Source organism: Anopheles aquasalis, chromosome 2, assembly GCF_943734665.1.
Source record: "Anopheles aquasalis chromosome 2, idAnoAquaMG_Q_19, whole genome shotgun sequence".
In the NCBI taxonomy this organism is placed as follows: domain Eukaryota; kingdom Metazoa; phylum Arthropoda; class Insecta; order Diptera; family Culicidae; genus Anopheles; species Anopheles aquasalis.
The window spans coordinates 41,467,501-41,486,947 of record NC_064877.1 but is presented as its reverse complement, the minus strand read 5'-3'; the positions used below and the strand labels follow the sequence as shown (position 1 = coordinate 41,486,947).

General features: G+C 50.6%; 1 protein-coding gene across 1 annotated transcript in view; it reads left to right on the top strand.

The window, feature by feature from the left end:
* Positions 1-19,447, top strand: part of LOC126572149 (ras-associated and pleckstrin homology domains-containing protein 1) — a 52,053-nt gene that overhangs the window by 16,979 nt on the left and 15,627 nt on the right. The window contains exon 2 of the mRNA XM_050231224.1: positions 3,364-3,460. Coding sequence (XP_050087181.1) covers positions 3,389-3,460 — 72 coding nt within the window. The 5' untranslated portion in view covers positions 3,364-3,388. The remainder of the gene's footprint in view (positions 1-3,363; positions 3,461-19,447) is intronic.

The following is a 19,447-nucleotide window of genomic DNA, read 5'->3' as shown; positions in this document are numbered from 1 at the left end:
TTTCCCCTCTACGAATCGGTTTCATTACCGTTTTTCTTATGCAAATTTACTTCCCCCTTTTTTCGGTGTAGCGAGAGGGACACTCCCGTCAATGGATGGTCCCTTTCTCCGTTCCTAATGTTCCCAGGCTAAGCTATAAGTATTTTTTCATTTCCTGGCGAACAAATCAATCACTTCGTCGCGAGGTCCGTCTGTTTGTTGTAGCTTGGCCCTCGGGCTTATTTGTCTTCCTAGAACTCTTAATCTAACTTTCGAACGCACTTTCTGATTTCAAGACCCGCTCCAGAAGGTGATGACGACGATTTCAACTCTCACTTTCCGGCACCCGGATTCCCTTCCGGTTCGCACCTCCCACGGGAGTTGGTTTAATAATTAAAATTGTGAATTGCGGTAATAAATAAACACATTTTACGCTTCACATCTCTCGTTTCTCGCCGCCGTAGCCCGTTGAGTGTGCGCTGAGTGTGCAGAAAGACGGTCGAGCACTTGAGCGGCGCCTGATTTATGTTTTTCCCCCCAAGGGAGTGGGCGAAAGAAGGAGCGGAAAGCGCAATTATCATCCCGTACTCGTGCAGAAGTGCGATGAATGAAAATTGCGTCGGTGTGGAAAACCCCTTTTCCTCGATCGTTTGTTTGAGTTGCTGGAAGTCCGATGTGGACGTAGCCGCCCGCCATTTGCCATTTCACGTTCTCGCTGGCACTTTGGAGGCAGGGGCCACAGCATAACTGAAGTTGTCACGTTGGCGTGTAAATCACGGCACTAATGGCGTCAGGCGAAGGCGAACTCCTCGGGGTTCCTTCCGAACTCTTGGCACTGTTCTGTTGCACAACTGGCCGGAGCTGGCGTACCGAAGAGTCAAACATACACAGTTACACACGCAGCGAACACGGTGCAGAGCGAAGGTTCTGATGAGGATCGACGACCACGAACCGCACGCGGCGCACTCCGGAATGCACTCGGGCACAGGAAGTTATTAATTTCCATTGCGTGCTCCAGTTTTGCGCAACCGACCAACCGGCCGTCCACCAGAGACCATGCCCAGCATCTCCAGCAAACGGCGAGAGATCGCGTGGAAGTGCGTTCTACCGGTTCCTCCGGTTGGTGAGTGCGCCCGCTCTGTAGACACTTTGATAAATTGGCCACATAGGTTTACCCAGCATAAACAATGTTGGGCCGCTTGGCACCGACGGAACCGAACCGGCGTATGCGTATACCCGTTCTGGCGACCCCAGGCCTCCCAGGTCTAGCTAGCGTTGTTTACCTTCCGCTTTCCACGTTGGTACACGTTGGTGTATGGCGTCTGTGGACCGAGAAACTGGACCAGCAAAACTGCGTGTTTGTGGCCCGGAGAGTGCAGAGCGCCCGAGTGTTTCTGGTGGTGGTGGTGGTGGGTATTGAAATGGATCAATGAAACCTGGCCGCCACGCTTGTCCACAGCGCTGGAAAGCAAATGAACCGTAACCGTTTATTATTTATCTGTTTGCCGACCAATTGCCCCACAGGTCAGTGCCAGAGAGGAGTGTTCCCCGTAACGGAGACACTGTCGGTGTGGTGGGTACAGTTGTCGCGTGTCAGTTATGCTTTGCCGTGGAGCATAAACCGTAGAGTTTAATTCCTTAACCTAAATATCTATTGTTCAGATCGCGGCGAGTTGCTGATGTGTGACAGTCTTTGTGGCGGACTTTAGCACAAAAGGAATTAGCTTACTTACTGGGCGATCGATCTCCATCGCAAGCTGCAACACTTTACAGCTCGCTGAAGTCAATCGAGTCGCATGCGCAGCATGATGATGAGTTCGTGTTTGCGTGTTGCATCTGCCCATTTATCGACTATTCAGATAGAATCCCATAGAGATAGATGGGATGGGAAAATCTTTTACATTCCAATAGGAATTCTATGGAAATCCTATAAGTTTCGTTTGGGCAGCGAAAACAGCACGGCGCAGTGTAGAAACACTCTAAACTGGCTCTGTCATTAATTATTTTGCCTATATTTAGGCGACATTTTGTGACTTTTCGAGCAGTTTCAAGACTACTCGAAAATTTCGGAGTTCCCCGCTCCTCTGCCTCCTCATCCTCCACCGCCTTCACCGGGCACGGAAAAAGGATCATTTTTGATGATTTTTTGTACAGAAACTATTTTACTTAATTTATTCAAGTAAATGCCACATTATACTACAACTTTTGAAGAATATTTGGTATTTTTTTGGGAAAGATTCATCTCAACACGGCCAGGAACAACCCGATTTGCTTCGTCCATTTGATGTTGCGATATGTAATCTGCTTTTTATTATTTTTTCCTGTGACAATTGAAGAGATTGTGATCGCAAACACCAATAAAAATGTCCTAAATTTTGCGACAGGTAGCAGAATATTGATTCGGCAGCCGTACGAACACACACTGTAATACTCATTCTTGCTAGTGTTCGGTATGCTTGATTGTTTTGGTCTTTTGAAAGATTATTTCATTATATTATTTTTCACATAGTAAAGAGTGAAGATGTGCACGGTTCGTTTGATGCTTTATTTGGCCTCTTATTGTTTCGTAGTATTATGTCGCAAGTGAGATTTATGAGTCATTTTCTAGACAGAAATAATCCTTTCAATCAGAAGATCAAGTAAAGGAGTGCGCAGTCGAAATTCAAAAAGACTGGCACTAATCGCCGTAGTAACCAGACCTCTAAGGAACGGGATCAAGCATGTTTTCAGCTTCAATTACGTATGTCTGAAAATCAAAATCAACATCTCAAGAACAACGAGAAAGGATTAATGATAGCGAAAGACGAAGGCAGCAATGAAATCATAATCAGGATCGTAGATGGACAAAAAGCGAATCCTCCCGTGATCATTCCCAACGACGATCAGCGGCATGATCCTTCTTGAGATTCCCTTCAAAAAAAGCGCACTCAATGTTAACAAGGCATTTAACTTCATCACAGAAGCTTCATGGTGGATAAGATCTAAGCTGATCACTTAGAACGTAATCGAACGCTGATTTCCATTCAGGATTGCTATGCACTTAAACTCTTTGTCCTATACGGCATCAACCCTGTTCTAGTGCTATTCTCTTCTATTGAAAATAATAGAGAAAACTCATCATCTATAGTATCATCATATCCAAATCGACCCAAAAGTGAATGACATCATTAATTTTCGCACTTTTTTGCACTTTCCTCTTCAGTTTTTTATTTTTCTTTTATTTCTTTTTTTTTGTTTTTACAATTTGCCAATCGATCCAGCCGTTCTCGAGTTTAGCGCAGGTTCCAACACATTAGGGTCTTCTGGGTTTCTTATGTTTGATCGCTTCGCATTCCTTTCTAGCACATCGCCTAACACTCATCCCATACTTTCCTTTCGTTTCAGACCTCGACTCGAAGCCAACCTCAGCATGGCGGGACTGGCGGACGATCCGGAGAAGCTGCTGAGCGAGTGGCTCGGCGAGCTGGAGAATCTGATCGGGGTAAGTTGATACCCACGGCGTAGGGTTTGGTAACGGTCGCGCGATATCGATACGGTTGTGTCCGTATTTTGCACATGGAGAAACATTAAAAAACAAAACATTTCAGAACAGGTTACCGGAGGGTGAGAGGAGCCCATCTAACTCCGCAACCCATTTCCAAACGGACACTAGGGCGCACAAGCCATTCCAAGGTTTGGGTCACCCGTGTCCAATAGAAATGCCCGTCCACTGATCAACCTTGCGTGTTGCGTCTAATCATAACATTTGTGTTCGTTAGCCACATCTCACCGTCATCGGTTTCATGGTCAGCCACCGAAGGGCGGGCCTTTATCATTTCATTAACAGCCACTAGCGCCCGACAGTCGCTCTAATAACCCTCTACCGGAGCACCGGATAAGGGCTTTAGAAGAGAGACGAAAAGTGTCTCAGCCTCTTCGCCTTATGCTTATGCTTTTATGCATGAGCGACTGTTGGCTAATGTTGTTCACACCACGGCCTCGCGTCGCACCAACTTCAAAGCCCTTCAAAAGAGCCCCTACGAGGATTCGGCTCTCCGTCGAAACCGTGCTACCGATCGGTAATGGGTTCACGTATCGTCGTCGCAACATGTCGCCTATACATAAAATATGTTGCCAACGCAGTGTAGCGCATTCTGTACTCACTCCTTCCCCCCTAAAACCAGAGCCAGCTAAGAGCACTCGCAATGAGTCGCCTCCCGGTGAATAAAAAGCAGAATGACTTTGTCAGATTCTTCGCTTCCACTTCCACGCGGAAAACGTGGCTCTAGCCCGGGGAAGCAGTAAGTGAATTGTGGATGTATGTTATGTGTCTGTCATCATCATCATCCGCGCGCCGCCGCCGTGGTGCCGAATGGGACGATCCTCTTGGGAGAACCAGAGACCAGCCCGTTCATCCATCGAAGCCAGGGTGTTTCCGACACGCGAGTAGTAACATTATTGTTATTACTGCCTAAGCCCACTTGAGGGGATTATTATCATTAGCACGGTGTTAGGAGGGCCACGGGACGATCCTAACACACATGCAAACTCATTGAGCACACAACGTACGGTACAGTACCGCTACTCCTTTCGAGCCACTTCCGAGATAAAGTTGTTTCGAAGAAGGGCGTTATTGCTGCTGCTCTCGGTTGATATCCTTGTTCAGTCGGTCGCTAGGACACCTTCGACGTGATCGTATCACGCATATGTGTTCGCTCGTCCCGTGAAAAAGACAGAAAGGAAGTGCTCGAGAAATATTATACCACGGACCGAGGCGAACGTCTGTTCGAACGATCACAATGCGTCTCTTCGAACAGGGACTGTACGCCGGGGCTGGAAGGATAAGTGGAAACGAATCGGATATCCCGAGCAGGTGGTGCCTGGTGTTGCTGCTTCTGCTGTTGCTGCTGGTACCAAGTCGTACTGCCAAGGCTCGCCTTGAAGAAGCGTAATGAATCGAGAGCAAATAGAAGAGGCATGATGGCTGGTAACAGGGACAACATCAGCACCACCGTCAGCGGACTATGTTCGGTGTTAGAGCCCCTTTTTTTCTCATCTCCTCCTTCGCCCATTTCGGAGCATCTTGCGTTTGCGTCCTACGAACGACGGTGAGGCGCTGAAACATCTGCCCTTTTTACATTTTAGCCGTAGCTCCTGGGCTCCTGAGCTGAGGCGAAGAGAATTGATATAAAGGCTCTTCTTCGGGCACAATGACGCACGGTTGGTGTGCGTGGTCCGGACCAGGTAAGCTGGTGGGCTTCGGATTGCCGGCTGTCCGATCCACCTAGCGATGGCAGGACAAGTTCACTTCATCATAATTCATCATAAGAAGGGCTTGGCTTCATTAAACCTATTAAGGGATGAGGACAGTGCAAGGACACGGCTTCTTTGGCGTGATGTTGTGGAACTAATTCCGATTTATTGTTGACGAAAAAACACGAGACATCACTGTGGTATGGCCGATAAATAGGATTTCTTACGAACATTCAAGTTCTTCCAACTTGTCTAACAAATTGTCAGCAAAAAATCCTTCTATAAAGTATAAGAACTATTTCCAAACAGCTCAACCGCCCCTGTCATCCCTATTACACTTAAGCTGCACACCGATTGGCAATAAGGAACGTACGTGCGCTCGGTTATAATACCATGGTCCTGGCATAATTAGGTAGGGAATCGAATATCATCAATATGGCCGGGGCCGGCTGGGATTGCATCTCTTGTGTTGCAACACATACACAGGGTGAGGTAATGGGAGGAGAATGGCGGTGCGGTGCCCGGTGTCCGATGCCGATAAAATCCGAGCACGTGGTCCATGGCCAGCGACGCCATTGACGCGACGCGTTTTATGATATCTCGTCCCGCGTGCATAAGAAGCCTCCGATCGCCTCGTGTGCTCTGTTTATTGCTTTTCGCTTTACGTACTCCTCTCTTCCACGCACCTTTTCGGCGCAGGACAATGCGGGTCTTGTCACAAGTGAACGCACAGAGCGAAACCCCCATAACAAAAATAAGGAAAGCACCGCGCTCGGCAAGGAAACTCAACAACAAAAACTACACAGACCCAGCGGACTGGCAGAGCAAAAAAAGACCGCCAGGTCGCGTGTGTGCTGCTGGTGCATACGTTATGCGTTATGAAAAGGGCGAAACTGGACTTTTCGATAAACACAAGCAGCGAGAGATCCTCGCGAGGGGGCCGTGGCACCTGCTGTTTATATTCTCCCGCAACACTGTGTGTCTGTTGGTGTGGGGTGTGTTGGAGGGTTTTTGTTACATTTTTTTCTCTTCATTTTTTCGTTTGTTGAGGGCAAGCACACCGCAACCACCCCAAAAGCGGACGCCGGTTTCCTTGTTTTACTTCTACTTCGCTGAGTCGCGTGCGATCGCGCGCTCTGCCTCTGATTGAGACTCGGTCGCAGGTGGTGAGGAAGTTCTGCTGCCGGCCATACCGTGACCACCACCACCACCAACGGGGTCCAGGAACGGAACCGGAATCGAATCACGGTTGGGCAGGTGAGAGTCGACGACGGCCGCATCCAGCACGACCGCGGTTTGGCAGCGCGCCCAGCACACCTGGCCAAACCACTGCCACTGAACTGGACTGGACCGTGGCTTTCTTCAAACCTCGGCACGGCTTCGTTCGCCCGTGACGGTTTCACGTATGCTGTGGTTATGCGCTCCTGACATACAAGTGAAAACACAAAACGGGACAAAAACGAGACGAAAAGGGCTACGTTTTGGGGAGCTTCGGGACCAGTGGTTGTCGCAAACAAAAAAAAAAAAGAAAGAATGAACTCCGACTCCAGCTAATTGAGTTTCCAGCCGTGCAAATGACTTTCGACCGCAGCACCGGGGTTTTGCTTTGCTGTTTGCAGACGTTTAACCTCAAACTGGCTGAGGGTAGTGCCCGGAACCCGGTAGTGTTTGGTTAAGGGTCTGGCGACTTCTTCCGCAAAACCCACCCGCTGGGGACAGAACAGAAACCGGCGTGTGTTTCGACCAGCCAGCCACCGGCATTCGGTTGGCGAGTAAGTGGCGAAAATGATGCAACATTACAGGAAGTAATTGGCAGGCCTGAATGGGAAGCCGCACCTAGCACCTGGTAGCACCTGCGTTCTAACGGCGCACTTGTTCTTGTTTATGCGTGTGCCTTTTGGGCCAGACAAGCAGTTTGTACTCCATGGTTCGGACCATTCCGGCGCAGCAGCTTGTCGGTGTGCTTTCTCTTGGGTGCGTTTTTCTTTTTCGTGTTTGCACGTTTGATAATTCGTTTCCCCAATTAAGGGACCCCTGGCGTGTGCGGCAATGAGCGCAATTGAGCCAGAATGGAGGCATTAGTTCCAATTCGATTGCGAATTCGTCTTTGACGTACCGTTCTGCCGGGAAAACAAATGCCTTTGGAACGCTTAAGAATCTTAAGCGAATGTTTGGAACTGTTGTTAGACATTCCAGCCTTCGTGCGATGATGAAGCAGATGAAAAAGAGAATCATAATTATGTGACTCGTATCGTGGCGATCGACGACGCAACAATTAATTTTTACAGAGAGGGCTGTGAAATGTAAACATCATCACGAGCACCTGGAAGGGAATCTCTTAAGCAAACACGAACTGGAAGAGCGCCATTAGGATATTAACTTTCCCGCCTGTCGAATATGCTTCTACTGCAGGCCATAGAACCTTCGCAGCTGCTCCATTATCATGCCTGTGATGTTACATTCCTGTGCTTCAATGCTTGAGCTAAGCATCGCTCGTGCTATCTTCAGCTGCACGCTCTCCTGCGATAACAAACTAACCTCAAAACAACCTGGATTCCTCCTCCTATACTGTCCACCAGCTTACGCAAGTGGTGGTTGTGTCGTGTCGTCCGTGATACAAAAGCGATCGATCACCACGAGTGATGAGGTCACACAATACGTCATCCATCCAGTCTGTCAGCCAGACAATCGCCGGACCATTCGTTCCTTAAAGACGATTAGACATTACCTGGGGTGTCCATTACGCTAAAGACCCTCTCCGCTCGGTGTCGACAAGGGGACCATGAGCATGATTCCAGACCAAAACCAAGCCGTCCTCTATTCGCTTTTGATTACGGGTGTGAAGTTTGTTTACCTTTCGGATCCGGGACGCCCTAGTTCCGGGCCAGCAAGATTTCTGTCCTAATTGAAAAAGGGGATTTCAAGGGATCCCGGCTACTGGCCAAAGTGAAAGGCGAGGTGGCGTTTGAAACCAAAATATATCATAAAAAAAGTCCCTCGCCTGGAGGAAAGATACCTCGCAATCACCTCGGATGATGGCTAACAACAACCATCGACCCTTCGATGATCTTCCGGGCGAATGGCTCTTAAATTATGTTATCTTCATTACGCCAGACCGAGAGGACTCGCTTGGTCCCCGTGCCCCGCGTGAAGGATGATGATTCGAGTGATGTGCGATCTATCGGATACAAGGGAAAGGCGGGACGGACGCGGTGCTTATGGGCGGACGTTTTGCTTTCCTTTCCTCTTCCTATATGCTGGTGCATCGGAAGCAGTCGTCGCAGCAGCAGCAGCGGCATTTAATTTATTTTACACTCATCTCCGTCTGTTTAACTCCTCCACGATCGACTCCATCATCCGCCATTTCCTCCAGACTGCGTCGAACGATCAAGTGTCCAGGCGGCAGCCGGCACAGCCTCCTCGCACCGCTATCGATCTCGCTAAACGATCGTCTCGATCCATGGACCCCCGAGGGACCGCGACTCAGCGTAAAGCGGGTGAGGGTGATCGTTAGAGCGAGTCCCTGATGCTGATGGCTAGAAGGTTTTACTGCTGCCGCTGTCAATTCGAACGATCCTCAGCCCTCCTCTGGGCATATGGTCCGTCCGGCGTCGCCATCAGAAAAAAACATCTGCCGCGTGTTGTTGCTTCGCCACTTCGTCTTCTTCTTCTTTTTCTTCTGCCCGATCACGTATTCCTCTTGCTCGAGCCGCAGCAGCATAGCCGTAAAGCCCGTATATGCGTAGCGAAGGAAGGCGAAGGGCTCGCTGGCGACGACGACCAGTGATCAGCACAGATCAGACATGAGGCGGAGGGCAGACGAAGGTGGGCGCAAAGAACAACATCGGTTAGCGGCCGGTCCTAGGAATAGAAGACACGTTAGAAGCTGAAGAAGAAGAAGAAGAAGACACTACGAGGACAGCATGCAGACTCCTCTGAAGCAGCAGCAACAGAAGAACGAGCGAGGTCGTAATGCGATGCAGCTCTGTTGCTGCTGCTGCTGCTGTCATCTGTGGTCGAGCACGAAGACGAATGCATAGATGCTCCCAAAGAGAAGGGCCGTAGTTGCTCCTCACCTCTCCTCAAACACATACCCCTGGCCGCTAGCCACACCGTTCTCGTGTTCCCGGACCGCGTGTGCCTCAATTTTAGAAACCGAGAACCGCTTGCAATCTGCTCGCTCGCGCTCTCGGGAATCTATCTCGGGAACTGGCCAGCTACTGGCACGCGGCGGGAGGGTTGAGGGGATTTTTTGGCGAAAGGATCGCGACAGACGGTGCGAATGTCGGACGGACGGACGGAAGCCCGCCATCCGAAGGGAATCTAGCATGCCTTTTCATTGGTTTTTGGGTCTTTGAGGGTTTGAAAAAAAAATCCACCGGCGAGCGGTGAGGATGAATGTGCACAAACATCGAAACGAGATCACGTGCTTATCGGCGTGTGAGTGTGTTTGCTGAAAAAGGAAATTAAATTTTCGGAAGCCAGCATCCTCACCACAGAATGAAGTTCTTGGAGGAACATCAATTCCGGTGCTCGTTGTCCTCCATTTTGCTAGACCTTCATCTCTTGTCTTGTCTAGCGCTCGACGTAGAACAAGATGCGGCAAATTAGATCCAACTTCTTCTCTTTTGTTTTCCTCCTGCCAGGATTTGCCAACTTCAACCTGGTGTGCTCTCGTGAAAGTCCCGCAAAACTCCCGGGAAGAAACTTTGTAATTGAATCACCAACCAACATGTGCTCGGCTCGCAGAACCCTCCTCTCCACTCGATGGAACACTCTAAATGATCTCTAAAGAAAAAGGGGTTCACCACCAACACCACCTCAAAGGATGGTTTATTTACGAAAAAAAAAGAGTGTCGAAATCGGACGAGTGCCAGTCGTCGTCGATCGTCATTTAAACTGGCGATCGACCAGGCTTCCACCGCCCCGTGGACTCTACTCGCTGGGCGGTAAAGGTGTCGTAACCCCCCTTCTCGATTGATTCGTGACGTTTGAAGCAATCTGGCTGTTAAAATTCCCCATTCCCCCACGGCTTTCGGTGCACACGGTGAGCGCAGCAGCATCAGCAGCAGACGGAGCAGAAGAACACAGCACGAGCTGCGGTTTGTTGTTGTTCTTTCCCCCCCTTTAACCTCAACCCCTTTTGGGGGTGCTATGGTGTATCCCACGGCATTTGTTACTAAACAGAAGAGCACCAGAAGCAACATCAGAAGCAGCAGCAGTCGAGCTGTGAGGTGATGAAAGTGATTAAGGGATTGGAGGGTTACGGGGCCTCGGAGAAGATCGGACAACCAGAGCTGAGGCAAGAATTGCATCGAACTCGAATGCACCCCCGCCGGCCCCGTGGGCTGAAAGTGTTGGATTGCCTCGAAGCGATTTGTTGTTGTGCCATGTTTTCGGGTGGGCGTATGTGCTGGAGGGAGGGCATGATGCACAAGATGCCGCGAGAACAATATCGTCTTTCCAAGTTGACTCGAAGCTGCGAGACTGCGATCAACTGCGAGGATTGAGTGCAATGTGTGAGTGGGTGGATGGGTGGGAGGTGTGGAGGAAGAGGAGGAGGACGAGGAGGAGGAGGAGGAGGATGGGCTACTGATGGGTTTGATTATGTTAAAATTAATTTATTAGCCGCGCGTGTGCGCTAAACCTCCGAACGGTGGCGCTGCTTATGCTGTTGCTTCTTCAACGAAGTTGCGTGCATCTCGTGCATCTTTCGACCGGTGCTCTGGTCTGATGGGGGTTGAATTCAGGGGAGGTGCAGCGCACACACGGCACACACTTGGCTCGCGGCCGCGTGCTGCCCGAACGCTACCTAAGTGGCTAATCTGCCATGCCACGGAGCACGGACGGTTAGAGAGCTCTCTTTCGTTGCAACATCGCATCGCGTTGCAAGTGCACCTCGGACGAAAAATGGGACACCAGCTAGGGGGGGCGGCCAGGGCCAGCTTGACTTATTGTAGCTCACTATAACTCACTGGCCACGATAATCCACGCGAGCTGACGGCGACGGCATCAGCACTGCTGCTGCATCACATCACACAGTGCTCGGTGCTGATCACGCAATATGATCACGGTTTGGTGCATTGTTCGCTTTCTGCACAGATCCACGAGCCACGAGGACGAGGATGCATTTTCAATTCAATTGATCAGCAGCAGCAGCAGCATGAGTAGCAGCAGCAGCATTCGTCTTCGACTGGAAGAGAGGATTAATGTGTTGAATGCTATTCTCGGTTTTCTATTTTCGTTTCGTCTCGCAGGTCCCATAATGACTGCGCTAATGCCGGGGGGGGGTGTGATGAATGTGTGAAGATGAGCCCTAGCGTGGCCCGTGCTTGTGCCGCAGATAAGGGAATAGAAGGCCCAGGAAGTTTCCGTTTGTACCACTGCGTATGTGTTTGCGCTCGATCCATAAACGATTCGAACATTCAATATGCAATTGATTGGAGATGGGAAGAGGCCCTCTCAAATGCGATTATCAAATTCAAATCTAACAACTTTCTAGCGAGTGAAATGTGGCATATTTTACTACAAGCTAAAAGCAATTTAATCTGGCCGTCATTAAACATAATGCTCGTATTGCTCTGCTGCTCTGGTACGAAGGTCAGCGAGCGAACCAACGCATGATACCGATGGGTGGATGGATGTGTTTTTTTCTGTGATTTATCGCGCACCCAGCATGGCAGAACACGCTATATGCTCGCCTTAACCGCAATTGGAAGGGGGGCCACATTATTTATCGCACCGAGTATCGAGGGACCACGCGGCTGGCGGGCAATGCTTTGGGGTGGATAAGGAAAGGGAGAACAACAATGGAACGATCATATGCTCAACCGCCGTTGGAGCCGTTGCTCAATGCCTTGAGCAACACAAGATCGTGACAAGGCCGGGATCGTCTCATGTGAGATGCCGATCTACGCATCGAGTAAAGGCCTTCAATTGGGGCAGGAGAAAGACTCTTTTCGTCGGTCGCGCAGCTAGAGATGATTTGTGAGTAGGTATCCTGTCCTGTGCTCAACATATCACTCTGCAAGAAACATTTCGTTGATTCGCTGAATCCTTATCTACTTTTATTCTACCTGTATACTTTAAATACGGTTTTTAAATCATGAATTTCAACTCCCTTAAACACCTGCAACAACGGTAACTTTCGCTTGCCATGCGCACGAAGGATGTGCACCACACTGTGCGGCATGTGCGCGCGCGAGCATAATAGCGCACATGCTCGCTCGCACCCCACCCGGGAGCCTGGTATATGCTGCGCGATGCGTTTTTCATGGGTTCCCCCCTCCGGCCACCCTTTCGCTCTCTTTGTCCCGCTGTCTCTTTCACGCCCGTGATTTTCATCGCGGGACCGAGGCAGAGTTTCGCGTTTTTGGGGTATTTTTCATTTTATCTTCTTCGGCGCTACTGGCAGGCAGGCCGGCAGACCGGCACGACCGCCATTCTACCGCAGCGGTGGTGGCAGATCACCGGCATCCGTCGACACCATCAGATCGTCGCGAGATCGCGTCGCGTCGAACGCGATCGACAACGGGAGGCGGCCGCTGGAGCAAGAAAGATCGAGAGCGCAAGACCGATCGCGTGTACGTAAGAAAGAGAGCATATTTACGCGTGTGTGCTGCGTTTAGTGTTGCGATACATCGTGAGATGACATACAGTGGGAACGGTTGCGAGACAGTTCGAGGACGGATTGGAACCGAGTGAGCAACCCGAGTGGCAAGGACCGTGCAGTTCGTTCGTATGTTCGTATTGTGCTCGTCTCCCGTCTCAAAACCTCACATCTGCTAGCCAGATTGTGGTGTGTGGAGACCGGTCGAACAGGCGAAGGGCTCAACCAACAGATGGATTTAAATCGCTGATGCTGCAGCGTGATCTGTGAGAGCGAACATCTTACCGGCAAATAGCGAGTTCTTCGTCGCCGATTTCGCTATTTTCGCGGTCTTCCCCATTTCCAATCTGCGATCTTGTGCTTGTGATCCGGCTCGTGCCGAACGAATTAATTTAGAACGATCAACGTCCGTGAGAAGCATCTTTCAACGCGTACGTATAAGTAGCCGCACCGTGGCAGTGATCCAGTGATTGCCGGCACCTTCTGCGAGATCATTTGATCACCATCGCACCATCGCCGTCGCCTCATCGCTGATAATGCGGTGTGGTTCTAGATGACGGGTTTTTCAGACGATCGGAAATGAAACCATGAGTTTGTCGTTTGCAAGTTTGAAGTGACCAGACGGCCAGAAAGGTGGCCAGATAAGACGACAGTGCTAACACTTGGTTTAGTAACGGTTATCAGTTGATTTGAAGCACTCGTTTGTCCATCGACCGATGGTGTATACAGTGAGCTCGTGAAAGAAGAAATACTGGCGATTGACGATTCCGCTATCGACTTCTAGTCAGGTAAAGGCATAAAAACTCATTTTACCATAACTTTCCCCCAGCAGTGAGTTCAAATTTTCGTTGCGACCCCTCATAAAATATTAATTTCCCTCGCTGACACTTTTATAACCTCTGCCATATGCATATTAGCAACCGGAAAGGCAACCTCGAGGTACCAAACGAAAGTGTTTGGTCAGCTGCACAAGAAACTTCCCGGGAGTTTGCAACCGATAAGAGCTTCGGCGAAACTAATGCCCCGAAACGACATCTTCTTCGTTTTGCGAGTGCCATGGGCCATTTGGGGCGACATAATCATGCAAACGAAGCGAACCGTCGGTCAACTAACTGTAATTGTGGCCGAGGGTATGCTGCTGGTGCTGTTTATTTAAATTCTAACCGACGCTCTGTGTGTTTAGAGCGCGTTTCGCAATGGCAACTGGAGCTGCTGCAGTGGAACCGGAACGATCGAGTAAACAAGAACCCGAGGCGGCTGGTTCCGGTGGCAGATCGGTTGGCTGACCGGCCGAGCCGGCCGGCAAAGTACTCGACAAGCTGGCAGCTCGCTAGCTTCCGATAAGATAAGCCTGACGAGCCGTCGAGCCACCGAGAAACCATCGCCGTTCACGTCCCGCCTCGGCGACCTTACAAACATCCTTTTTTTGCCCCCCCCCCCCCCCCCCTCTTTTGGGTGCTCGAACACGCGATAAGTGTTACTCGCGACACACACCACCAACGCTACACCCCCACACCGTTTATGCTTGGCCGGGAGCAAAAATGGCGTTTTCGGAACGGAAGATTGGAGTAGACTTGGGGGGCTTGAACTAGCTTCAGTCTGTCAGATCGGGAGCATCGTTGGTTGTCCGTGCGGTACATCCGCGGTCAGAAGTGAAGTTCAAAGAGAGAGAGAGGGGGAGAGAGAGAGAGAGTCGCGTTTGATGTCAAGGCCTCAGGGCAAGCGTTGCGTATGCGTGCATGGTTGTGGTTTGCGGTTCCGATGGACACCGACTGATAGGCGCTCCGGTTTGTTAATTATGAACTCTGAAGCTGATTTGATTTATGCTTTCGACAGGCCCAGTTGGTAATGGCCCTCTTCTCGCCATTGATATGCTACGCCATTGTGCCATGCCTGATTCCAAATCCATTCTTTGATGCTCTACCAAACCGAGCATAGGGTCTGTTCGCAAGTATGTGTCATTTATACGGAAAATAGAATCCGACAGAAAGCAAGACTCCCCGGAGCCAGAGTGGTAATAAGCGTCTGAATCTGCGATGCGCCTTGCAAGGCAACGAAAACGATGACGATGACGATGACAGGCTAGCGAAGTGGTTTGCCTCGTCAGTCAGAAGCCATTAAGCACTTCCACCGGCATTTCGTGGCCGCCAAATGGGGCCCCCGATGCGTCACCATTTCTTCTCCTCTGTCTTCTGCCGCGAGGAAAAACGGGGAAAATGAGGAAAAGGGGCGCCCATCGAGGAAATCAATTTGCGCTTCCGTGGTCGAGGTTTTGTTTGAACTTGAAAACCGAATGCAGGAATTGCGCGCCATACCAAGCGCGAATCTTCTATTTATCTTTATGCCCCGGGAAATGAAATCATCGGTTCGGTTCGGAGGATACCACTTTACCGCCATACTCTGCTCCTGGTGTTCCCGTTGGAAAGGGCTCATCTTTCGCCGAGTAATGGCAATAATGTAATAATGTACGCGCCATGCGCTCACTGGTTTAGTGAGTCAGGGACTGCGAGATCGAGGGAGGATGGTGGGTGAGGTGCAGCATTAACATTTCGAGACAGGAAGAACAGGAGGAAGGGGGGGAGGAGGGAACAAATAGGAAACGCTATGGTCGTACTGCTGCTCCCGATGCTGCTGCTAACGGGTGGAAAATTGAATTCTCGTTCCGGCCCGAAATTCGAAACTTAATCCCATCGTTCACATTCGGAGGGCGTAGAAAAGGGCACGTGATGGTGCTGGTGGTGGTGGTGCTGCTCCTGATACCAGTCGTCATCATCGTCGCCGTTGTCATTATGTAGAAGAAAGTAAAAAATGCTGGCACGAGAGTATGGCCCAGTCCGGGGATGGAATATGAATGTATTATTCATGTACCGCGCCGGCTTTACTCTCGCGATGTAAGCCGGAAAACGCACGCCAGCCCGCCCGGGTTCGGATGCAGCAATCTCTCTCTCGTCCACCGGGCACATGGCACAGTGTACTGCGATGAAGACGGATGCTCGAACAGAATACTAGCGAACGAAGAGCCAGAACCAGTCGATAGAAAATGTTCTTTTTTTTCGTTGTTGTTGGTTAATTTATCGATGGAACTGCGCTGCTGCTGCTGCTGCTGCTGCGATGTTGTGGACAAACGGGGTATGGGGCTGGTAGGGGCACGCACAACGCAACAAGATACGACAGAGGAAAGGCGGGAAAGTGCGGCGAGACGTGGCTGTGTGCATTGTGGCTGATGAATGACAGTGGCAATCGCGGAGAGGGACACGAAGCGTTAGAAGCATAGAGTAACGAGGAGCGATAACGGAGGGTGCAGTCGGACTGAGCATCGAATGGTCCAGGAGGGTGGGCCGTGAGCGAGACAACTAGATACAAAACAAAGGGAAAGGTTCCTCTCTAGCTGTCTCTCTCTCTGTTGCTCCTGGTGCTGCTGCTGCTGCTGCGGCTACTGCGACTGCTCCATCTGCGTGCATTGCGAAGAGATTGTTTGATGGCAGGACGACTCCGTTCAATGGGGTGGTGGCGTGGGTTGGTTGTTGGTGCGCAGGGGTGAGTTACATGGCTATGGCAACTACGGCCCGCCGGCCCCCTAAGGGAGTGTGCCGTACAAATTGCCGACGATGACTCATCGGGCAAGCTAGGAGGAGGACCGACAGCATCGGCAGCAGCAGAACGGTTGCTGTTTTGTTTGTTATTGATTTTGGATCCATCTCGGCAACGGCCGCGAAGCTGGCGCATTTCAACTGTCCACTGGAAGATGTGGAAAGTCCGGTGCGTCAGTATTCGTAGAGGAAAAGTTGCATTTTCCTCGACACTGTTTGCCATTTTCGTGTGATTTGTTTTCAAGATTTCTTTACAAAAACATGAAAAACATGACGATTGAACAACGAAAGACAGAGCGATAAAGTTGTCTGTTGTAAAAAATCACATCTCGGTGCTGTCAGCTGGTTTTGCGCGCAAATCCACTCGTCAAAAAACTAAATTATTTTTAAAAATAAATATCCTCGACCACACCACCGCCAAAGCGTGAGGGAACTGCCGCCAAGCAGCACCGGGCTGTGATCACAGTTTTAGCGACTGACCCGTATTTTTGCGGGGCCTTCCGCCGGACGCATCCCCATTGGAGAGCGCGTTGTTCTGCGGTTGTTTTGTTAATTAACTAACCACTATAGTGGCCCCAGCTGCTGGCCAGTTGCCCATTTGGCGAGATGGGATGGACGCCTTTTGCGAAGATGTGCGGACGTGATGGACAGTTGAAGGCTTGAAGCTCAACGCAACAATTAATTCATTTACAACAATAAAGCCGCATACCAGCCATCCGCCGGCATGCCCGGAATTCGCGGAAATGGTCCGTTCTATCTGCTCGCATGCGGACATGCTGGTAGCCCGGGGGAGGTACCATATGGTGTGATCTCTTTAGCGCCACAGTCGCCGCTGGTCGTTGGCCTGCAGACATGATATTGGTCACCGATTAAGCCACGGGAGCTTGAGGCATCCAGAAGCCATTAAACCCATCGTTGTTGTCTTTAATGTAACTGATTAGAAGTGATAGAGAGAGCGAGCCCGGGAGGGTGGACAGCTCGTGCCACTCGTCTTAAGGCGGGGTTGACCGCTGCGCGCTGGACCGCAGCTCCCATCTTCTACTTCTCTCCCTCCCCAGTGCATCCGAACAGATCCGATCCGACTGCACTTCGGACAATCTCGGTGCCGGTCCTTCACATCTCTCGGCGAGCACACAAACACATAGCCGGTCCGTACGAGCCGATGCATCGAGCCAGATGCACTTTGACTCACGCTGCTGTTGCTGCTGCTGCATCGGATTCTGCAGTTTGCGGGCGGCGTTGGTGTTCGTGCATCGACTCAGATGATGATGATGATGATGATGAAATGGAATTGTGTTGGTGGCCTCGGTGCTGCTGGTTCATCAACGGTGGTGGTAGTGCGATTGCTGCTCCGATGCTGCGGTGCATGCTGTTTTCGAATGCACCGCAGGCAACCTCCGGCCAAAGGTTAAGGCGAGGGCGTCCGAGGTTCGCATGGCGCACTCGATGCTCAAACCAGGCCCTTCCCACTCTGCACTCTGCACTAACAAAGGCGTAATGGAAAAAAAACAAGGAAAGTAACAAGCGATCCTAATAGCGTTGTGGTCGGTGGGTGGGATGCTTTAAAAGTTTTCTCCGCTCCTTCCCTCTTCGGGGGGCTGCCTGTAGGATGATGGTCGGAGAAAGGTTTCCAGATGGTTCCGCCTCTGATTCCAGTTTCGATTCCAGCTGTCCACCATACGATGACGTCTAGGATCGTTTTGCTAGCCTGAGAATCATCGAGAAAGGGCTAGTCCATAAAGAGCATTAAAACTATTCTTCTCTTTATTTTTTGCGCTAAAGGCAATTCCCAACGAAAACAAACAATCATCCTTTGAACACTTTTTGACAAAAAAAAACTGATTCCTATCGTCCGATTCTGGAACATTGTCTGCTGCTGTTCGACTTCTAGATTTGCAAGAAGCTTACTCATCGTTCTCTGCGCTTCCCTCCCATTGTGAGATCATCCTTGTGTTGAAGTGAAGAGCCACTAACGTCGTCAGCGTTGAGGTTTGCTATCAACGTTCGCTTTTTTGAAGCATCGGACCAAACGGACAGCCCATCAAAACTGGACACTATCTACTCTGCCCTCAACTGTTGAAGAGGGTTGTTTTGGTGGCACAATTCTTGGCCGACCCTTTGTTAGGCCGCTACAACTTTGCATCGCTCAGGTCAACCTGTGCCAGTCGGCAAAACCTGTGCGTAATTAATATGAATCCAAAATGGTGCTACGAAGCATTTCTCTCGATCGCCGCGGAACCGAAATCGGAACCGGATCGAAATAGCAACACGGCGGACACGCGCTTTACGCACCTCACGCGCTTCCAAGCCAGGCATGCGATCGGGATGGCACATAAACATTGGTTAAAAGGCCAGCATAAAGCGAACGATGGTGTGCCGCTTCGGTTTATGCTGCCATGCGATGCGATGATGATGATGATGCTCTCGTCAGCGTTCTTCCCTCCGCGATGGCAGCAACCCTCCTCGCTGGCCGATTGTGGCTGTATTGGTGTGATGTCCCGGGGACATCGGTTGCATCGGTTTGTGAGCCGATTGCGTGCGTGAGGAGGAGGAAGAAAGAAGGGTTTGAAAAGCGGGACGCGTACCCGGAGACCTCTCCGGCCATCCACGACGACGAGCCGAACGAGTCTTCGTTGTTCCGTGGAGGTGGTCGGTTCGCTTGGCTTCAACAACCGTGCTGCTGCTACTCCGTTGCTGTCCAGCTGGACCGTTTAACCGGAGCTGGAAGTTGTGAGCTTCGCTTGTGATCTTTTCGGTCGGTTTTCGATTGTTTGTGACGACGCAATTCACGAACCCACGAATTGCGCGTCGTACAGTTGCCGTGTTTTTGGGATAACAGGGAATAGGGGGAAGCAAAAAGTGATCCTTCCGCTCTAGAGTGTGTCCCGCCCCGGTGTGAGTCGTGACGACGACGCCACGCGAAGCCCACGACGACGTTTGGAGCTGCGCACGCAAGTGATTTTGTAGTCATCGTCCCCGTTGTCGACGTTGTGTGGTTTTGGAACAGGCAGCCGTGAGCCTCGCCGTGGAGTACCGT